Source organism: Tachyglossus aculeatus, chromosome 11 (assembly GCF_015852505.1).
Source record: "Tachyglossus aculeatus isolate mTacAcu1 chromosome 11, mTacAcu1.pri, whole genome shotgun sequence".
In the NCBI taxonomy this organism is placed as follows: domain Eukaryota; kingdom Metazoa; phylum Chordata; class Mammalia; order Monotremata; family Tachyglossidae; genus Tachyglossus; species Tachyglossus aculeatus.
In genome coordinates, this window is record NC_052076.1 from 5,798,130 (window position 1) to 5,810,678 (window position 12,549).

General features: G+C 53.2%; 1 protein-coding gene and 1 non-coding gene across 2 annotated transcripts in view; both read right to left on the reverse strand.

Annotated features, from left to right (window-relative positions):
• The window catches only part of SLC6A2 (solute carrier family 6 member 2), a 39,415-nt gene extending 34,520 nt beyond the window's left edge, over positions 1-4,895 (reverse strand). Inside the window, exon 1 of the mRNA XM_038754114.1 lies at positions 4,637-4,895. Within this exon, the coding sequence (XP_038610042.1) occupies positions 4,637-4,895 (259 nt within the window). The remainder of the gene's footprint in view (positions 1-4,636) is intronic.
• Positions 4,896-8,848: 3,953 nt separating this feature from the next.
• Positions 8,849-8,986, reverse strand: LOC119935427. The gene has a single exon (XR_005453311.1). It is a non-coding gene; the product is annotated as a small nucleolar RNA SNORA7 (small nucleolar RNA).
• Positions 8,987-12,549: the final 3,563 nt, after the last annotated feature.

Sequence of the window (12,549 nt, forward strand, 5' to 3'; positions counted from 1 at the left end):
GGACCCCTACAGTTTCCCTTCCAGAAGGAAACCAGAACTATTTCTAGGATGGAGAGAGTTGGAGCTTTTCACAAAGCCGCTGTTGACTTCACCCAGAATCCCCCGCCCCCTTCGGTTCTGCTGTCCTGTCCTTCCCTGACCTCTGTCCCCCTTCCCTCAACTTCCCCCAACTTGCCAACTTGTACTTCCCAAGCGCTTAGTACAGTGCTCTGCACGCAGTAAGCGCTCAATAAATACGATTGATTGATTGATTGATTCCCCCTACCCGCCTCCCTCCTCTCCGCAGCGCTCAGCCCATGGTGGTCTGAAGGGGAAGCCACTGGGGCCTGGACGGAGAGGGTCTCGGCTGGGCTCCAGACCCGGCTCAGTCAGTCAGTCAACTGGATTTAGTAAGTGATTGCTGTGTGCGGAGAACTGTGCTAAGTGTTTGGGAGAGTCCAATACACACACACACACACACACACACACACACACACACACACACATAGTATATGCTAAGTATACTAAGTATATATATAGATATATATTTGTATATATCTATATATGTGTGTGTGTGTACTAAGTGCTTAGTACTACTACTACTACTAATAATGATGGTATTTGTTAAGTGCTTACTATGTGCCAAGCACTGTTCTAAGCGCTGGGGAGGTTACAAGGTTATCAGGTTGTCCCACATGGGGCTCAGTCTTAACGCCCGTTTTACAGAGGAGGTAACTGAGGCCCCGAGAAGTGAAGTGACTTGCCCAAAGTCACCCAGCTGACAAGTGGCGGAGTCGGGATTAGAACCCACGACCTCTGACTCCCAAGCCCTGGCTCTTTCCACTAAGCACGCTGCTTCTCCCACTATGTATTAAGCACTATGTATTTAGCAGTAGGTACTAAGTACTTGTGAGCCCGTTGTTGGGTAGGGACCGTCTCTATATGTTGTCGACTTGTACTTCCCAAGCGCTTAGTACAGTGCTCTGCACACAGTAAGCGCTCAATAAATACGATTGAATGAATGAATGAACAATATAACAGACACATTCCCTGCCCACAAGGAGCTCACAGTTTAGAGGGGGCTGCCCTGGTCTCCCAGAGAAGGAGTAATACTACTAACAATAATGCTACTAATAATAGTGGTATTTGTTAAGCTCTTACTATGTTCGAGACACCGTACTAAGCGCTGGGGTAGATTGAGAAGCAGCATGGCTCAGTGGAAAGAGCACGGGCATTGGAGTCCCCCTCTCCATCCCCCCCATCTCCCCCCTCCATCCCCCCCATCTTACCTCCTTCCCTTCCCCCCAGCACCTGTATATATGTATATACGTTTGCACATATTTATTACTCTATATATTTATTTATTTATTTATTTATTTATTTATTTATTTATTTATTCACTTGTACATATCTATTCTATTTATTTTATTTTGTTAGTATGTTTGGTTTTGTTCTCTGTCTCCCCCTTTTAGACTGTGAGCCCACTGTTGAGTAGGGACTGTCTCTATATGTTGCCGACTTGTACTTCCCAAGCGCTTAGTACAGTGCTCTGCACACAGTAAGCGCTCAATCAATACGATTGATTGATTGAGGCAGAGGTCATGGGTTCAAATCCTGGCTCTGCCAATTATCAGCTGTGTGACTTTGGGCTAGTCACTTTACTTCTCTGTGCCTCTGTACCCATCTGTAAAACGGGGATGAAGACTGTGAGCCCCCCGTGGGACAACCTCATCACCTTGTAACCTCCCCGGCGCTTAGAACAGTGCTTTGCACATAGTAAGCGCTTGATAAATGCCATTATTATTATTATTATTATAAGGTAAATGGGTTGGACAGTTGAGCAGATGCCCCCGGAGGAGATCACAGTGGGGGGAGACGCTAGGGTCACGGAGCTGGACAGGGCCAAGATTGAGCTGGGTCTCTGTGGCTTCGTCCCCGCTGGTGCCACCCACGAAAATAAGGGGTGGGGGAGGGTTTCTGCGGACCTGCAAGTCTCCTTGCGATGGGACCATATATATATATGTATATATGGTTGTACATATTTATTACTCTATTTATTTATTTATTTATTTATTTTACTTGCACATATCTATCCCCCTTTTAGACTGTGAGCCCACTGGTGGGTAGGGACTGTCTCTACATGTTGCCAACTTGTACTTCCCAAGCGCTTAGTACAGTGCTCTGCACATAGTAAGCGCTCAATAAATACGATTGATGATGATGATGATGATGATGACCAGTCCCCGCAATGTCCCCTCCCCTTCCTCCGTCCACACTGTAGCGCCCGCCCCGCCTCCCCCCTGCTCACCCTGACCCTAGGAAGACCTCGGGGAGAAGAAGAGAGAAGGGACGGGGTCCCGGGACCCCCCTCATCCCCTCCCACTTCTGCGCGCTCTGAGGAAGGGGCAGCCCCTTGCCACAGCGCTGCTGCTAGGAGCTCTCTCAGTTCACCCAACTGAGGGTTACCGCCTCCGGCCTGGGGCAGCAAGAAATAATAATAATAATAACGATGGCATTTGTTAAGCGCTTACTCTGTGCGAAGCACTGTTATCAGCGCTGGGGTGGATACAAGGTGATCAAGATGTCCCACGGGGGGCTCACAGTCTTAATCCCCATTTTACAGATGAGGGAACGGAGGCTCAGAGAAGTTAAGCAATAATAATAATAATGGTGGTATTTGTTAAGCGCTTACTATGTGCGAAGCACTGTTCTAAGCGCTGGGGGGATACAAGGTGATCAGGATGTCCCCCGTGGGGCTCACAGTCTTAATCCCCATTTTACAGATGAGGTAACTGAGGCTCAGAGAAGTTAAGTGACTTGCCCAGGGTCACACATCAGACATGTGGTGGAGGCGGGATTAGAACTCATGACCGCTGACTGTCAAGCCCTGGCACTTAACACTGAGCCACCTGGGGAGCGGGGAGCGCCCACGGGGCCCAGGTGGTGAGGGCGCCGAGTCGCCCTCATCTCTCCCTGTTCACTCTGCGCTGCTGTCTACACGCCTCTGGGCTCCCGAGGGGTGCGGGAGACCCCTGCCACCAGTCGCCGTCCTTGGCCCCCGGTTCCCCAAGGGCCCAGCCCCCAAACCCGTGCGCACCGGATCGATCTTCCAATCCCCGTGCGCTCCGGATCCACCTCCCAGTCCCCGTGTGCTCCGGAGCCTCCTCCCAATCCCCGTGCGCTCCGGGGCCGTCTCCAAAGCCCTGTGGCCCCCTGCGTCCGGCTCCCAATCCCCGTGCGCTCCGGGCCGCCTCTCAATCCCTGTGCCCCCCCCCCATCCCCGGGCCACCTCCCAATCCCTCTGCCCCCCGGGGCCGTTTTCCAATCCCCGTGCGCTCCGGCCCAATTTCCAGTCCCCGTGCGCTTCGGGTCCGGCTCCCAATCCCCGTGCGCTCCGGATCGAGCCTCCCAATCCCCTTGCGCTTTGGATCGATCTCCAATCCCCGTGCGCTCCGGATCGATCCTCCCAATCCCCGTGCGCTTTGGATCGATCTCCAAATCCTTGTGTCCCCCCGGGGCCGTCTCCCAATCCCTGTGCGCTCCGGGGCCGCCTCCAAATCCTTGTGTCCCCCGGGGCCGTCTCCCAATCCCCGTGCGCTCCGGGGCCGCCTCCCAATTCCCGTGCGCTCCGGGGCCGTCTCCAAATCTCTGTGCCCCCGGGGCCGCCTCCCAATCCCCGTGCGCTCCGGATCGATCTCCCAATCCCCGTGCTCTCCGGATCGATCTCCCAATCCCCGTGCGCTCCGGATCGATCTCCCAATCCCCGTGCGCTCCGGGGCCTCCTCCCAATCCCCGTGCGCTCCGGAGCCGTCTCCAAATCCCTGTGCTCCCCGGGGCCGTCTCTTAATCCCTGTGCGCTCCGGGTCCTCCTCCCAATCCCCGTGCGCTCCGGATCGATCTCCCAATCCCCGTACTCTCCAGATCGATCTCCCAGTCCCCGTGCGCTCCGGGGCCTCCTCCCAATCCCTGTGCGCTCCGGGGCCATCGCCAAATCCCTGTGCCCCTTGGGGCCGTCTCCCCATCCCCGTGCGCCCCGGTTCCTCCTCCCAATCCCCGTGCGCTCCGGATCGATCTCCCAATCCCCGTGCGCTCCGGATCGATCCTCCCAATGCCCGTGCGCTCCGGGGCCGTCTCCAAGTCCCTGTGGCCCCTGGGGCCGTCTCCCCATCCCCGTGCGCGCCGGGTCCTCCTCCCCATCCCCGTGCGCTCCGGAACGATCTCCCAATCCCCGTGCGCTCCGGGGCCGTCTCCCAATCCCCGTGCCCCCCGGGGCCGTCTCCCCATCCCCGTGCGCGCCGGGTCCTCCTCCCCATCCCCGTGCGCTCCGGAACGATCTCCCAATCCCCGTGCGCTCCGGGGCCGTCTCCCAATCCCCGTGCCCCCCGGGGCCGTCTCCCCATCCCCTTGCGCCCCGGGTCCTCCTCCCCATCCCCGTGCGCTCCGGATCGATCTCCCCATCCCGGCGCGCCCCGGGTCGGGCTCCCCATCCCCGTGCGCTCCGGGTCCCCTCTCCAATCCCCGCGCTCCCCAACAGCCCGTCCCCGGTGCTTTCCGGTCCCTCCTCCCGCGGGCCACGGGTCCGGGACCCCACGTGCAGGCATCCCGGCCCGTCCTTCCTCCCTCCTCCCTCCTCCTCCTCCTCCCCGCGCCGCCTCACCGCCGCCGTTCTTGTAGCACAGGTAGGGGAAGCGCCAGACGTTGGCCAGGTCCACGGCGAAGCCGATGACGGACAGCAGGAAGTCGATCTTCTTGCCCCAAGTCTCCCGGAGCTGCGGGTCCCCTCCTTGGGGCGCCAGGACGCAGCGGACGCCGTTCTGCTCCTTGACCAGGACCAGCTCCACCGCCCTGCGGGCCGCCCCGCGGGCCGCCCCGCCGCCCTCGGGCTGCACCTGCGGGTTCATCCGGGCCGGGACCATCCCGGGCCAGCCCGGGGGCCAGGGGCCGGGAGCCTCGCCTAAGGAGAACGAGAGCAGGAGGTGGCCTCAGCCGGCCCCTTGGCTCCCCGGGGCCGGGCCTGGGCGGGACGGGACGGGAGAGGAGGGTCCAGGGGGGAAGTTGAAGAGGTGGGAACTTGGGGAAGAGTCCCGGGAACCAGGACCAGTCGGGCCCCTCCCTCCCTGCCCTCCCGAAGAGCCCGTGCCTCTTCCCGCAAATCCCCCCGAGGGCCCTCAGGGCGCAGACGGGCCCCGGGAGACCACGGAGAGCTGTCCACACCGCACCGACAGATTCCATCCCTCCCGGAGACCCAGGAGACCCCGGCCCCGCGGGGAATCTTCTGAACGCCGCGAGGCCTGGACCTTCAGAGCGCCCTCGGTGCCCCCCATCTTCGTGCGCTCATCGACACAGCCCGACCCCACGTCCCCTGACACTGGCCCACCCCAAGAACCCACTCGTGGTCACCGGCACCCATCCGTTTCCAGAAATCCTCCATTCGCTCGTGCCACGAATTCTCCCACTTACACACACACACACACAGATTCACATTCACCCTCCCCCAGGAACGCACCCCGTCGCACACACACTTTACACACCACCCGTATCCACGAACACTCACACAGTTCATGAACAGGCGCCCTTAAATGTTCCCCCACTACCCTGCTTGTAGCTATCCCAGCGCTTAATACAGTGCCCGGCACACAGTAAGCACTTAACAAATGCCATAATAATAATGATAATAATAATTCCCTCCTAGGGGACCCCTCCCTCCCTCCTCATGCAAGAACGACCACCAGGACCTGTCCGCGCCCACCCCTGTCCCTCCTTCCCCAACTCACACGGTGCACGCGGAATGGTCCCACCGGTCACTCCGGTCCCCCCGGTCCCAGGTGGAGTGTCCGGCGTTGCCTCCTCGCTGCTCTGGCCGCGCCGGGTTGGGGGCGAGTGGGTAATGTAGACGACTGTGCCCCCAGGTAACGCGCCGATTGCATTACAAAATCCCCATCCCCGACTCCGTCTGGACCCTGTTACCACTAATGGGGATTGACAGCGCGGCCTAGTTATGGGCAGGACAGGGCGGGACAGGAGGTTGGAGGTCCAGACCAGCCTAGACGCCCACCCCTCCAGGGTCATGGGTCATGTCGCCCCCCTGCCCAGCCCCAACCCATGCCCCTACCCTGCAGCCCTCCCCAGCAGCTCGTTGAGGGCAGGGAATATGTCAGTTTAGTCTATTGTTCTCTCCCTAGCGCTTAGTACAGTGCTCTGCACCCAGAAAGGGCTCAATACATAGGACTGATTGACTGGCAGGCTGGGGGCTGTCTTGGGGCAGAAACAGGGAAAGAGCCAGGGGCCTGGGGCATTGCAAAGATGAAACCTTTGTGTGGGGGACTCCCCCTCCCCACCCCCCGCCCTCTTTCCCCTCCCCACAGCACCTGTATATATGTTTGTACAGATTTATTACTCTATTTATTTTACTTGCACATATTTCCTATTCTATTTATCTAGCTTTACTTCTATTTATTCTGATGACTTGACACCTGTCCACGTTTTGTTTTGCTGCCCGTCTCCCCCTTCTAGACTGTGAGCCCGTTGTTGGGTAGGGACCGTCTCTATATGTTGCCAACTTGTGCTTCCTAAGCGCTTAGTACAGTGTTCTGCACACAGTAAGCGCTCAATAAATACGATTGGATGAATGAAAGTGGGGAGGGAAGACTGAGGAGAATGACCAGGAAGTGGTGGAGTCAGAAAGAGTTAGACCACTGGCCGCAGCAGTGGACACTTCCCCAGAGAAAACCACCTGGGACCCTGGAGTCCGGGGGCTGAGGCCCATCCCCGGGATTGGGTTGCTCCACTCTCTTCCATGGGGGACAGGGATCAACAGCAGCGCAATGAGAAATCAATCAATCGATCGATCAATCAGTGCTCTTTATTAAGCAATCATTATATGCAGAGTACTGGATTAAGCACTTGGGTAAGTAGGGTACGGAGGGGTTGTAGACCCTTTCCTGCCCACAACAAGCTTACAGTCTAGAGGGGAGATAGACAGTAATATAAATAAATGATTTTTAAATAGGAACGTACGTGCTATGGGGCTGAAGATGGGGTGAATACCAAATGCCCAAAAGGGCACAGATCCAAGAAGAAGAAGGGATAGGGAGTCAGGGAAAAGAGGGCTTAATTGGAGATTGCCTCTTGGAGGAAATGGGCTTTATTTTTTTTTTTTTTTTTTTAGTGGTATTTGTTAAGCACTTACTACAGGCCAGGCACAGAACTAAGCACCGCTGTGACCTTAACAAGTCTTTGAAGGTGGGGAGAGTGGTGGTCTGGCATATGCAGAGGGAGAATTAGTTCCAGGTCAGAGGGAAGATGTGGGAAAAGGGTCACTAGTGAGATAGAAGAGATTGGGACAAAGTGAGCAAGCTAGTGCTAGAGGAGAGAAGTGTGCAGGCTGGGCTGTAGCAAGAGATTAGAGGGTGATTTTTCCAGAAACTTCCAAGGACTCAATCCCCTTTCCCCCACCTACCTTATCTCCCTGATTTCCCATTATAACTCAGCCTGCATGCTTCGATCCTCTAATGCCAACCTACTCACTGTACCTCGATCTCCAATCTCTCACCCTCATCCTGCCTCTGGCTCGAACGTCCTCCCGCTTCATTTCCGACAAACGATCACTCTCCCCACCTTCGAAGCTTTATTGAAGGCACATCTCCTCCAAGAGGCCTTCCCTAACTAGGCCCTCATTTCCTCTCTTCCCCTTCCCTTCTGCATTGCCCTTGCCCTTGAATTTGCATCCTTAACTCACCCCTCCCTCAGCCCTACAGCAGTTACGTGCACACATCCACGATTAATTTATTTCTGTTAATGTCTGTCTCCCCCCAGACTGTAAGCTCACTGAGGGGAGGAATGAGTCTATCAACTCGGTTTTATCGTACTCTCCCAAGCTCTTGGTACGGTGCTCTGCCCGCAGTAAGCGCTAAATAAATATGATTGGTTGATTGATTGAAACAAGTGATGCTATGGGAACTAAGTTATGCTAAGGGAAATAAGCAATGTTATGGGAAATGAGCGATGTTGCAGGAAACAAGAGATGCTACAGGAAACGAGCAACGTTTGGGAAGACCGAAAGCTTGTTATGGGCGGGGAAACTGTAGGCTAATTTGGTTGGACTGTACTCTTCCAAGTGTTTAAAACAGTGCTCTGCCCATAGTAAGCACTCAATAAATACCACTGATAGAAACAGTACAGCCTAGTGGATTATACACGGGCCTTTGAGTAAGAGGACCTGGGTTCTAATCTTGGCTCTGCCACTTGTCTGCTGTGTAAACTTGGGGAAGTCATTTCACTTCTCTGTGCCTTGCTTATCTCACCTGTAACATGGGGATCAAGACTGAGAGCCCGATGTGGGACAGGGACTGTGTCCCATCTGATAGCTTGTATTCACCCCAGCATTTAATACAGTGCCTGTCACAGAGTTGTCTTGTCTTATGCTGTAGAGTCGTCGCCGACCCATAGCGACACCATGGACGTGGCTTAGTGGAAAGAGCACAGGCTTTGGAGTCAGAGGTCATGTGTTCAAATCCCGGCTCCACCACTTGTCAGCTGTGTGACTTTGGGCAAGTCACTTAACTTCTCTGGGCCTCAGTTACCTCATCTGTAAAATGGGGATTAAGACTGTGAGCTCCCCATGGGACAACCTGATCACTTCGTAACCTCCCCAGTGCTTAGAACAGTGCTTTGCACATAGTAAGCACTTAATAATGCTATCATTATTATTATTATCTCTCCATCTGCAATCGTTCCAGTAGTGAATCCATACAGTTTTCTTGGTAAAAATACAGAAGTGGTTTACCATTGCCTCCTTCCGCGCAGTAAACTTGAGTCTCCATCCTCTACTCTCTCCCATCCCACTGCTGCCCAGCACAGGTGAGTTTCGACTTGTAGCAGATGGTCTTCCACTCGCTAGCCACTGCCCAAGGTAGGAATGGAATGGATATGCCTCTGTTTGACTCTCCCTCCCATAGTCGAGACTGGTAGGGTACTGGAAACTCTCCAGGTGCCATCCTGAGTGGGAAGTCACATAGTTAGTACTTAACAAATACCATAATAGAGTTGTTACAGGAAACAGATAATGTTCTGGAAAAACGAGGAACGCTGAGGTCTGGATTCCGCTTTCAGGAGGCAATGCCAAAGCTCACACAAGGGGATCGGGTCGCGAGGGCCCCAAAGCTCAGGAGACCAAGTAGCCTCCCCAGCCCACAGAAGGTGCAACGGAAACCCTGGGAGGAGAAGCGTTCGCATCCAGCCCCGGCTCTGAGGTCTCATCCGGCATATCCCGTCGAACCCACACTCGCAGGTTTGCAATCAGCCCATCCGTCAGGTCTGGCTTTATCTGGGTCCCGTCCTGTTTCCTCTCAGGGTTTGGATGCTCGGTGAGTCAGAGAGGGGTGGGCTCAGGGAGCCTGCTGAGTGTTATCTGGAGCTAATATGATCCCACCCAGCCGTCGTGTCACTTCCAGTTACGATGGGCTCCGGTGACAGAGGCCCAGGCAGGCCAGACCAGGAGAGATAGGCCTCGTGTCAGCGTTAATATATGGACCTGCCTTTTTTTCTGGCTATGGGCGGCGGGGCCAGGGGGAAACACTACATCTTCCTGCAGATGATGCAGTGGCTCTAGTCCAGAGTCTTGGCTGCCCCTTGCCCTTTGATGTAATTAAGGTGGGGTGGGGGATTGGGAGACACACCTTAGCCTTAAGGACTCTCTCAAATAGGGGGCACAACATAGCTTTAGTCCTTAAGGTGTGGACAGAGGCAAGGGTGGCAGGGAGCAAATCATATGGTGACAAATAGGGCTTCGTGATTGTGTTTGTCCAGTCTTACAAAGGGAAGACATCGTGAGCCCACAGAAAGAGCAGGGAGAAGGGAGCCAAGCGATGGCATAGTGGATTGAGCATGGGACTAGGAGTCAGAAGGTCATGGGTTCTAAACCCGGCTCCGCCGCCTGTCTGCTGTGTGATGTTGAGCAAGCCACTCCACTTCTCTGTGCCTGTCTTCATCTGTAAAATGGGGATGAAGACTGTGAGCCCTATGGGGGAGAGGGACTGTCCAGCCTGATTTGCTTGTATCCACCCCGATGCTTACTATAGTGCCTGGCACATAGTAAGTGCCCAACAAACACCACAATTATTATTATTCTTAGTCCCAGATCCACCCCTGGTCTTCTGGGTGACCTTGGGCAAACCACCTAACTCTCTAGACCTCAGTTTCCTCTTCTGTGAAATGGGGATTAAATGAACACCTGCTCAATCAGTCAATCAATCAATCATATTTATTGAACACTTGCTGTGCACTAAGCACTGTACTAAATGCTTGGAAGAGTATGGTCTAACAGAATTGGTAGAAATGTTCCTTGCCCACAGTGAGCTTACAGTCTAGAGCTCTCCCTAGTCGTTAGACTGTGAATCCCACTGGACAGGGATGGCGTAGATTCTGATACTCTAGTATCCTCCCCAGTGTTTGACACTTGTCAGCGCTCAATAAATACCTTGCTTATTAATAAAAAGTGCATATTTTCATTTAGTAATTGCTGCATTGATTAAATGCTGAGTCTGTGCCAAGCACTGTTCTGGGAGAGGGGGTCAGATCATACCCAGCCCCTCTCTCACAGGAACTGTAGTAACTGTAGTAGTATTTACTGGGCACCCATTGGGTGAGGTGCACTGTATTAGGTGTTTGGGAAGTACAGAATAAATAAGGAATTTTCTCTCTAAAGGGAGGGACAAACGTAAAAATACGACTTGAGTGGTCAAAGAAATAGGGAGAACACTTAGGTGTCCTATTTTCTCATGAAGGAACAGGCCCAGAGAGGCTTGGTGACTTGCCCAAGGACACACAGCAGGCAAGTAGTGGGGCTGGGATCTCCTGACTCCGGGCATTTTCCAGTAGACCACGAAGCCTTCATCTACAAGAAGCATTTTAGGAGCCCTAACATCCATACACAGAAGTCAGCCTCATCAGCCACTTGCAACCAATCAGTGGAATTTATTGAGCACCTACTATGTGCAGAGACGTGTACGAAGTGCTTGGGAGAGTCCAATTTAATAGAATTGGTAGAGTCATTCCCTTCCCCCAAGGAACTTAGCCAAGAATTTGAGCATATTCAGGGACTCTTCCCTGTGTCCCCCCGGAGTTAACACAGTGGGTCATTCATTCATTCAATCATATTAATTGAGAGCTTACTGTGTGCAGAGCACTGTACTGAGCAGTTGAGCGAGTACAATAAGCAGAATTAGCATATGTGTTCCCTGCCCATAACGCGTTTACAGTCTAGAGACAGTGCCAGGCATGGTTCTAAGCACTGGGGTAGATACAAGGTAATCAGATTGGACACAGTCCATGTCTCACATGGGGCTCACAGTCTTAATCCCCATTCTAGAAGTGAGGTAACTGAGGCACAGAGAAGTAAGTGACTTGCGTAAGGTCACAAAGCAGGTAAATGGTGGAACCAGGATTAGAACCCAGGACTTCTGACTCCAAGGCCTGGGCTCCTTCCACCAGGCGACGCTTCTTCTTCTCATCTCTATTATGTTTTTGCTGTATCATCTTTCTGAGATATCAGCCGAGCGTATTGTTTCGTTCCCTTCTTCAAAGAGCCCCCATGCACCCCCATTACTCTCACGGCCTAGTGGAAAGAGCCCGGGCCTGGGAATCAGACGAGCTTCTTCATCCCTTATCTGCTATGTGAGTTGGGGCAAGTCACTTAACTTTTCCATGCCTTAGTTCCCTCGTCTGTAAAATGAGGATTCAATTCCTGCTCTCCATCCTACTTAAACTGAGAGCTCCACGTGGGACCTGATGATCTTGTATCTCATACAAGAGATATCCCATAATTACCCATAATTATTATTAAAAAACAGAAACTCCTGAAAATTAACTTCAAGGACCTTTAGGCTTAGGCTCTTTGCTCCCCCGAACAAACCGTCCTGTGCTCTCTGCTTCCTTTCATGCTCCTCCCCTTGCACGGAAAATCCCCCCTGTCAAATCCCTTGTAGTATGTCTCTGCCCACCTTGAAAGTCATCCTAAAGAGTAATAATCTCCTCCAGGAGGCATTCCCTGATTAATCTCCACTTTCCCGATCAACTAAATAAAAAGCAGATAAACAGATATGTCAAGGTGGGCGATCTATTTATCAGCTATCTACTTAGTCATGTTTGTTTTTGTCATTTGTATCTCTGCTAAGACAGAGATGACAAATAGATGACTTTAGATAAGGGATATTGAGGGTGCAGAGCACTGAACTAAGCGCTTAGGAAAGTGCAATACAGTAATGAACAGGCACATTCCCTGCCCACAACGAGCTTACAGTCTAGAGGGGGGAGAGAATGTTGTTCCTAGGCTGCGGTTACTTGGGCTGTAAATGGATTTTGTATGGAGCCCCAGTTCAAAATGTGTTATGCTCCCGTCCACCTATACTGGCTTGTTGCTTACACTACCCTACTGGGAACATGACTGGTGAGCTTGAGAGAGAGTGCAAGTGGCACTGTGGAAACCCTTAGTGCTTACAATCATTTCCTTTGTCAGGTTTCAAAGTCTTTGTGACTGTTCCCTCTTCTACACTATGAGCCCACTGTTGGGTA